Source organism: Danio rerio, chromosome 18 (assembly GCF_052040795.2).
Source record: "Danio rerio strain M-AB ecotype USA chromosome 18, GRCz13ab, whole genome shotgun sequence".
Classification (NCBI taxonomy): Eukaryota; Metazoa; Chordata; class Actinopteri; order Cypriniformes; family Danionidae; genus Danio; species Danio rerio.
In genome coordinates, this window is record NC_141038.1 from 31,518,889 (window position 1) to 31,528,112 (window position 9,224).

At 35.1% G+C, this 9,224-nt stretch overlaps 1 protein-coding gene across 3 annotated transcripts; it reads right to left on the reverse strand.

Moving 5' to 3' along the window:
• Nucleotides 1-694: 694 nt before the first annotated feature.
• Nucleotides 695-3,627, reverse strand: mhc2dbb (major histocompatibility complex class II DBB gene). Of its 3 annotated transcripts, none has more exons than XM_087292665.1 (5): nt 3,506-3,627; nt 2,202-2,471; nt 1,844-2,125; nt 1,340-1,453; nt 695-1,224 (listed from the first exon to the last, which is right to left on the reverse strand). In XM_087292665.1, the coding sequence occupies exons 1-5, from the start codon at nt 3,561-3,563 to the stop codon at nt 1,160-1,162; spliced, it is 789 nt and encodes a 262-aa protein (XP_087148791.1). In that variant the 5' UTR covers nt 3,564-3,627; the 3' UTR covers nt 695-1,159.
• Nucleotides 3,628-9,224: the final 5,597 nt, after the last annotated feature.

Sequence of the window (9,224 nt, forward strand, 5' to 3'; positions counted from 1 at the left end):
AGTAAATTAAATTGACCACCCTGACATCTTTGCACATTCAATTGCTCATTGCGGTGGAGAGTATGGCCCAGTCATGGCAGACGTCATACTGTATGCTGACTGGATATCATGACAAAAGTATGCAACAACAGCTTCTTCTGCAAGGTATCAGCTTGGAAAACTGTTTCCAGGTCCACGCTGCTAATCCGTTGAATTGAGAAAATATTTATTTATGACCCCTTTTTAGTCATATCACACATTAAAGTGATTTTTCAAATAAAAAGCATGGTGTACACAACAGTCTCTGCACTTGCTGCATCAGACATCAATCGTTTAACAATTTTAAAAAAATTAATCACTTTCTGGCCATCTGATAGTAGGCCTGGTTATATATATATATATATATATATATATATATATATATATATATATATATATATATATATATATATATATATATATATATCGAGATCCTGATTTTCAAAAGTGTTACAGCGATTTCTAAAGCGCTTGGATCACATGACGTCAGAGTTAACAAGCGGATTGCACATTCAAAATGGTGACCCTTTGCATTACGTTGTCACCAGCTCTATTAAACTCAGTCCACAGTCCGATTGGTTCTTTGCTGGAGTTTCTCCAAAAGTGATGGCTTTACATTAGCGATGTGCTGCCAAATATGTTGCACTTGCTAAAATTCATTTCTGCACATCAAATCAAAAAACACTGAATTTATTTCATTTATTTCATTGTTCATTTAAAAATTAGTAAATAAAACATTTTTGGTGGTACATCGTACAATAATAGAGCCACTGTGCTTTATCTTCATAATATAGACATCCTGTTGAGATAACTGATCTGTCAGTTTATCCTTACGGAGATGTCTATGAGCACATATACCATATTAGATAGAGATATTATGAATCGTCATACATAAAACAAAGATTATTTAGACTAAATCCTTATGAAAGATAATGTGTGATGATCAAATGTGATTGTAAAACTAACCAGAGGAGAAAGTCTCTTTTTCAATAAAAGATCAATAAAATTGACTGATTTTTCAATCAATCAATCAATAAAAGTTGCAGTTGAGATCTTAAAGGTCTTTACAGATCTTACAGAGAGGATTAGTGTTTTTCACATGCAGGTACACAGTCTGTGCTTATCCACTGCACATCTTCATTTACTCGCTGAGGGTCTGCAGAGGTTCAGAGCATCCGATGTATTGACTTCCAGCTGATGTGTTGCCTACTAGTAAATAAGGACATGAACATGGGATTTCACTACATAAAAAAATAGAAAAAGCATGAAATCTCTAGTGCTTTATCATAATTGTTTTAAGTGTGTGTATCTGCAAACTAACCTGTGTGTTTTCTTTTATAGTAGATCAGTCCTCCGGCAGCCATTATGGCCCCCAGAACTATTCCTGCAGCCCCAGTTATTATCTTATTCTTGTTTGACTCTGTCAAAAATGAATCTGAAAAAATATATATATATATATATTTATATAAAATAAATAATAATAATAAAATTATATATATACATATATATATATATATATATATATATATATATATATATATATATATATACATATATATATATATATATATATATATATATATATATATATATATATATATATATATATATATATATATATATATATGTAAATGTGAGTAAATGCAAAACTATTCTTCTTTTGCTATGCAGTGCACAGTTTTGTCAAATTCATTATGCTTGAAGTATGCACTGAGGTAAATGCACTATTCATAATAAAGGGAACAAGCATGTGGTAGAAATTACAGTTTGGTCTCTGTGGTCATTTCTCTCAGTTTGTTTTATAGTACCATAATTGTGTTCTCACCCCAGTAATAGATCATGGGTTTATGGGAGCTCGCGTGTTCCACCACACAGGAGATCTTCTCCCCAGGTTGAGGAAAATATTCTAGGTGAGAGTGAATTTGGTAGTACCAGTCTCCGTCAGCCATCACCTTAGTGGACATCACATCAGCTGTAACCACTTTATCATCTCTCATCCACGTCAGTTTGATGTGCTTGGGGTAAAAGTTATAGGCACTGCAGCTCAACAGTGCTGGCCTTTTACCACTGGCCTCCCTTAATGACCGCACAAAGACTTCTGGTTTTACTGTAGACATAATCATGCTCATTCTGAGTTTCATGCATGTTGTAAACACTAACAGTAAGTGTTCAATGCATCTTACCTGTTTTTGCTACAAGAGGGAAATATGTCTCCCCAAAGAGCTTGCAGTCTGCAATATTTTTCTCTACTTGTTCGTGTAGCCATTTAGGCTGTTTATTTAAATCATTTGCCCATTTCATTGCATATTCAGTGTAAGCAACGGCTTTATTCTCTGTACTGTTGAATCTCAGCAATTCGGTTGTGTCAAAATAGATAGAGTATGTAACCTCTACATTTTGTAGAGAACCAAGCATATGGCAGGTAAACTGGACAAATCCATAATGTCCATGAGCTGGAAAAAAAGGTTGATAAATCATTAGACAATTCAGTAATTATACATGTTCTGATGGGTTGACAGTATAAATAATCATATTTCTAGCATAAATACTTTCTTATAGAAAACAATTAAAACAAATATAAATAAATATAAAAAATAATTAAAACAAAAATTGGGACGTTTTTATCAAAAGCTTTTAAAAAGAATTTGCTTTTAATCCTTTTTAAAAAATTGACTGACAAAAGATGCAAATGTTTCACTGACTAAATAAACTGTATTCTGGAAATGTGAACAAGCTTTGATTTTGATCAAAACACATCATAAATTTTGACATCATAAATTTCATTTATTTGGGGAGACAAAGATACTAATTGTTAATGTGTTATAAGCAAGACAGACTTCAGATCCTCATCAGTTGTCGTTGTTGCCTGAATCTCCTTCTCATAATAAGTCACACATTTTAGGAAAGTCAAACAGTCAGTGTGTACCAAGCACACTGTTGTGCAGATACAGAATGAGACTTGATCTAATAACCATAGACCTCTAATAAAAGCTGTTATCATGACAGCAGTTTATGTCTCTTTTCCATCTTAATATATGCCTCAATGTTAACGGTACCTGATATTTGTTAGTCCCTCTATACCATTTTGTTCTGCTACTCCCCAAACCATCATTTAAGATGTTGAATTTTCAGTTTAAAAACCATTTATTCCAGCTACAAGTATCAAGAACATTCACTTGAGGTTTCATCTCAACATCTGTCACAAAATTATAAAACGATCTAGCTTTACTTGCAAAGATTGATATGCGCGTTGTATAGACAAACATTAAACTCTCATATTTCACCTGTTTCAATAATGTAGTATATTTTATGTTTTAGTCCTGTTCCATGTTATTGGACAGTGTTGCAACCATCAACATCAAACTTTGTATTTACAAAATACATTAACACATTTTCTTGATTTTATTGCCATTTTCAAAAACAAGGCAACCTTTTGGGAACTGTTGTTAAATTATAATTATTATTGTATTAAAACATCAGATCTTACCTGTTTCAAGCAGAAAAGGCAACAGCAAGGCCAAGCGTATCACAAGAACATTGAACATTGTTATTCAGTGTTGTTATAAGAGGTGGAATGAGTGCAATTACAGTAAATGCCATGGCTAATGCCAGCCCCGTTTGACATCATAACACGTCAAACAGGAATATCAAGCTTTTCTGAATGACCCAAAACAACTACATGTGTCTAATAAATGAAGTGAAACTTTTATGGGGATTTGCTAGAAAAATGCCATTGTTTATGAATGAATTGTTCATGCATTCACTTGACTTTTTTTTGTTACTTTGGGTTTTCCATATGCAGAAATACAGGTCAGCTTCTTGCCCAAAAAAATGACTCTCACAGAAATATATATGTCTAACATATAGAGAATCATTATATCTTTGCACTAATACTTTCATCTGCTGATTTTTGCTGATTTTGTCAGATTTTATTATTATTATCTGCATTATGAACAAGCCTTTATGTTATGCATAATAAAAAAAATAATAATAAAAAATATATATATACATATATATATATATATATATATATATTATTTATTTTTTTTTTTTTAAATCCCCAAATTACTAAATCTGTTCTTCTGGAGCTGTTTTACTGTAAATAAACAGTTAAACGATCAGTAATATGTTTTATTGCTATTATTTACAAAATGATAAACAAATAGCTTACATTAGCTAACAAATAAATTAGCAAACTGTTTAGCTTTTTAAAATGAAAAGCTATTATAAAGAAACAGAATCAAGTAATCAAATCACACTAATCTTTTCTTCACTGTATAACCTACATATTCTGATTGAAGAGCAGTAGATAAACCTTATTTATTTGGATCTTTTGTTTGATTACATTCATTAACAAGTGTCACTTTAAAACGGCACACATCTAACATTATAAATGAAAGCATTTAATTGCTTTCCAAACAATTTATGCCAGGGCCGGAGTGGGAATCCTTTTTAGCTCTGGAGTTTCAAGCATTAGACCGGCCAGACTCAGTCGACGACTATATTAAAATAACGTTATTTCCAATTCAGTTTCAAATGACACTAACACGTCTTTTTCAAGGACACAGCTGCTTTAGAACTTCAAATGTTTTTCATAAATATGAAAACAATAATTCTTTATAAATATCCAATCCTTTGTAACAGTCGTCTCACACACACACACAAAAAAAATATATGTAAGTAACCCAAACAGTATTACATAATACTGCCGGGAAGTGCAAAACAACATTACAAAGTTTGAAACACTTATACAAAGCTCGAGACAAATTTACATTTTGAATAACATTTTTCAGACACAATTACATAGCAAAAACTATTTTACCAAGGACAAAACAAATTTACATTTTAGAAAACAAATAACAAGACGCTAAACACTTTTACAAATCCCGAAACAAATTTATATGTACATTCTACGTCACTTCCATTGTGTGGTACATTCCCTTTCCGTAAGAAATCTGTAATTGTAAATTTGTTTCGGAATTTGTAAAAGTGTTTTGCGTCTTGTTAATTTGTTTTCTAAAATGTAAATTTGTTTTGTCCTTGGTAAAATAGTTTTTCCTATGTAATTGTGTCTGATGATAGGTAAAAATGTTGTTTCAAAATGTAAATTTGTCTCGAGCTTTGTAAAAGTGTTTCAAACTTTGTAATGTTGTTTTGCACTTCCCGGCCACCGTAGGTGACAGCACCTGTAACGAAAAGGAAGAGAATCTCGCTGCTTTTATATTCATTTCAAAGTGTTTTCATGCCTAAATAAAACGAAAGCACAGAACAGACTCACATTTAAGAGCAAGAGGCGGCCCCTGGTGGTTCGGCGGTATGGGTTGTGTATAGGGAGGATCGGCTCTTTAATGTTTGTTGCCACCCTTCAGAGAAAGACTAAAAAACGTGAGAAACACAGGAAAAACGGGAGGGTTGACAGGTATGAACTATATTCTTTTTATAAAAATATTGAACCAGCAATATAAAACAAAATGAACCCTTTCGCACGTACGATCCAGAGATGTCCACATTTCAGCTTGTTTCAGGGCGAAAAACAGACACTGAGATCCAGTCTCAATCTGCATGTGCTGCAGCAGTGTGCCTTTGAGACACAGAATGAATGTGCTTGAGCCTTCCTGCAGTAGCTACAGATCTGTGACCTGTTGATAATGTATATGGCTCATCAGGAAGAAGAGAAACAGATGATGATGACCACTGACTGTTGAGCATCTGAAGTTTTGTATTACAGCAGAATATAGGCAAAACACTCACTCGCCGGCTATTCTTTGGCTAAGTCTCTGATTTATAAGGGGTCGCCACAATCGAATTCTCCTCCAATAATTCAAGAGGGGTCTGGATGCAGACTAATGCTCACACCAAACTCAACCCCTACCCCTCACAGTGACGTTACTAGCTCCATTGAATGCATTGCGTCTGACTTTGCTAGTATGCAGTCTCTTGCAAATCCATGTCTGCATCCAGATACTATTGGATTACTCTAGCATATATTTTATGCACTGGACGCCATTCCAGCCACGACCCAGAACTGAGTTTGTTTGTCACATTATATATTAAAGACACGGAGAAGCATTTTTCTAAATTGGTGAATTTCTGCTGTTAGGATTAGTTATTATTGATGCTAAGCCAGGGGTGGCACAGTGGTTCAGGGGTTAGCACTGTTGCCCTTATAGCAAGAAGGTTGCTGGTTCGAGTCCTAACTGGGCCAGTTAGCATTTCTTTGTGGAGTTTGCACGTTTTCTCGGTGTTCACGTGGGTTTCCTCCGGCTGCTCTGATTGCTTGGTGAAGTGTGTGTGAATGGGTATTTCCCAAATACTGGGTTGCAGCTGGATGGGCATCCGCTGTGTCAAACATTTGCTGGAAAAATTGTCTTATAGTCATTATGCTGTGGAAACCCCTGATAAATAAGGAACTAAGCTGTAGGAAAAAGAATGAATGGTGCTCAGCCATGCGTTTCATAATTATCAGTGCTGATGGAATTTTTTAAAGCGTCATATTCTGCTGGAAAAGTTTCATTTTAATGGTAATACCCCATGAGCTGAGATCTTATAAGTAACTTCACAAGCTGGTCATAGTCTACTCCAATGACATGCTCATCTACTTGCAGAACCTGGCAAAACATAAAAATCTTATTTTATCTTAATAAAAATTTTATTATTCATGTACAATTCTACAATTATAACGTCATTATAACTCTGTTATTGGGCTTCATCAGGCAGAGAATCTTTTGGACTCAAAATGTGTTTTTGATTATCAGAGCCAATACATATCACACATTTCTACTAAACCGGTCTAAATTCACTGTAAACCACGATTACGCAGACATTGTACACACAGATCAAACACAAAGATCATCTAAAGCTTGAACTTTGCACTGCAGCAACCTGCGAAACTTGATGCATGAACATGACCCTGCGTTTCCGGTCTGACGCATTCGCGTGCGTATGAATGGAAGTCTATGGGGAGAAAAGTCAAGTGTGGCTGCAGTTGTATCCTGCCCTCAGTGTGTCACTACAACATTCTAAAAATAAAACCCGTTACATATCGTTATACAATAATTACCCTAACCTGCCTAGTTAACCTAATTAACCTAGTTAAGCCTTGAAATGTCACTTTAAGCTGTATAGAAGTGTGATACAGTTTAAAGATACAGATTGTTGAAAAATATCTAGTAAAATATTATTTACTGTCATCATGGCAAAGATAAAATAAATCAGTTATTAGAAATGAGTTATCAAAACTATTATGATTGGAAATGTGTTGAAAAAATCTTCTCTCCTTAAACAGAAATTGGGGAAAAAATAAACAGGGGGTCTAATAATTCAGGGGGGCTTCAACTATATGTATAATATAAAAAACACAAATTAATTATTTTATTTATTAATTTATTTAACAATCCATCAATCAATCAATAACACATGCTGTTCGCTAAAGGTTCAAAACATCAGCGCTCGCATAGAGAACAGCCACAAGTTCTGCACATTCTATCTCCACTTGCAAGTCTAAACCCTCCCTGTCCAGAAGTGAGCACTGCCTCTGTACCATCCCAGCAAGCATTTATGTTATGTTTAAAAATAAGTCTAATAGACAGCTTGATTTTGGCTAAAACAAGGCTTAATTTGGGATGTAATTGAAAGTTTAATAAACTTCTAAGAAAAGCCCAAAACTAAAATAGTCATCAAATACACAGTGAATGACTACACATGTCAGCCTGTCTAATCTGTGTATTGCACTTACACATTAAAAAGGGAGAGAAATACTTGTCACTCTTTGATTAATTATTTCCTCTTTTATCTTTTATTATACTAACAATTATATTCCCCTGTATAACTGCATTATAGGCTTCATCAGGCTGTAAATCTTTTGGACTCTTAAAATGTGTTTTTGATGATCAGAGACAATAAATATCACACACTCCTAAATTCACTGTAACCATTGCCACAATTACACGCTGCAGATCATCTGAGTCTAATATAGAATCACTGAGTCAAATAGACAAACAGTGCTTCATTGTCAGCATTTCACATTTCATTTTACAAATTGTCAAATTATGTTAAAAATTGTAAGGATGGCTAAATATTTCCATAATATCAGACCCCAAGAAATGTCTGTGAATTTCATAAGGCAAGACCATGAGAATTGTCATGCAATTAAACAATAAGCTATTAATCTGGGAAGAACATTAGGAAACCAGTTGTTCAACTGTCTCAGTCACCCACCCTGAGCCTGAGCACGTTTGCCCTCAACTTTACCTTCTTTAGCAGAGCAGCTCAATGACACTCCTTCACGCAGAATGGCCAACTTCTCAATATTGTGGATCTATACTTTTTCTTGGTATCATTTTAAAGGTCTTTGTGTGATTGGTAAAGTGGTCTCACATTCACAGTAATATTTCATAATTTTATAAGATGCTCTATTACAGGGGGAATGGTCTTCAGATCAACTCATGACCAGTCTTTGTGAAGCTTTTATTCTCTTGAATTTATGGTTGCTTGTTCTTGTCACGAAGCAGACGCTGAGAACAGACGTGCAGTTCCAAATGCAGTTTAATAATCGAGGTTGTACACACAGAGGTCAAAAACAGAAGCAAAAGAGTAAAACAAGAAAAATCCAAAAGACATGGTCAGTATACAGGCGAGAGGTATGGTTATTCAACAATGAATCAAAACAAGGAACGAGGCAAGGATCAATACACACGAAAATGCTTTGTAATGTTCAAACTGAAATAAGACTCGCCAATGTGTGAATTCAGGTAAGGTCTATTTATTGTCCTGTAATCAGAATAGATGAGCAGCAACTTTGTCTGTGTGTGTGTGTCCGGATTATTGTCAGCTGTTGCAAGAGTTGATAAGTGCAGGGAGTTCTGGGAGTTGTAGTTCGATCAGCAGTAATTTCTCATATAGAAAACCCCCCTGACGATTGCAACAAACTACAGTAAGTAAATCACTAGTGGAGACAACACCACTGGCAATTATAACAGAGCCCCCCCTCTATAAGCGGCTTCTAGATGCTCTTAATACAGTGCAGGAGGGAGGTGAAGCTGAGACGGAACAGAGGAAGGGACTGCGGGCCAGGTCCATGCAGCAGAGGGGAGCCTGGAGCCACATAGGGCCTGGAGCGTGGAGCTGCGGAAGGCCTGGAGCATGAAGCTGCAGAGGGCCTGGAGTGTGAAGCTGCAAAGGGCCTGAAGCGTGGAGCTGTGAAAGGC

Excerpts from the sequence above, each read along its gene's own strand:
- mhc2dbb (XM_087292664.1), bottom strand. The coding sequence starts at position 3,563 with ATGTTCAATGTTCTTGTGATACGCTTGGCCTTGCTGTTGCCTTTTCTG. Across the intron at positions 2,472-3,505 it reads GCCTTTTCTGCTTGAAACAG|CTCATGGACATTATGGATTT; the intron begins GTAAGATCTGAT and ends CTTTTTTTCCAG. Across the intron at positions 1,454-1,843 it reads ACCCATGATCTATTACTGGG|ATTCATTTTTGACAGAGTCA; the intron begins GTGAGAACACAA and ends ATATTTTTTCAG.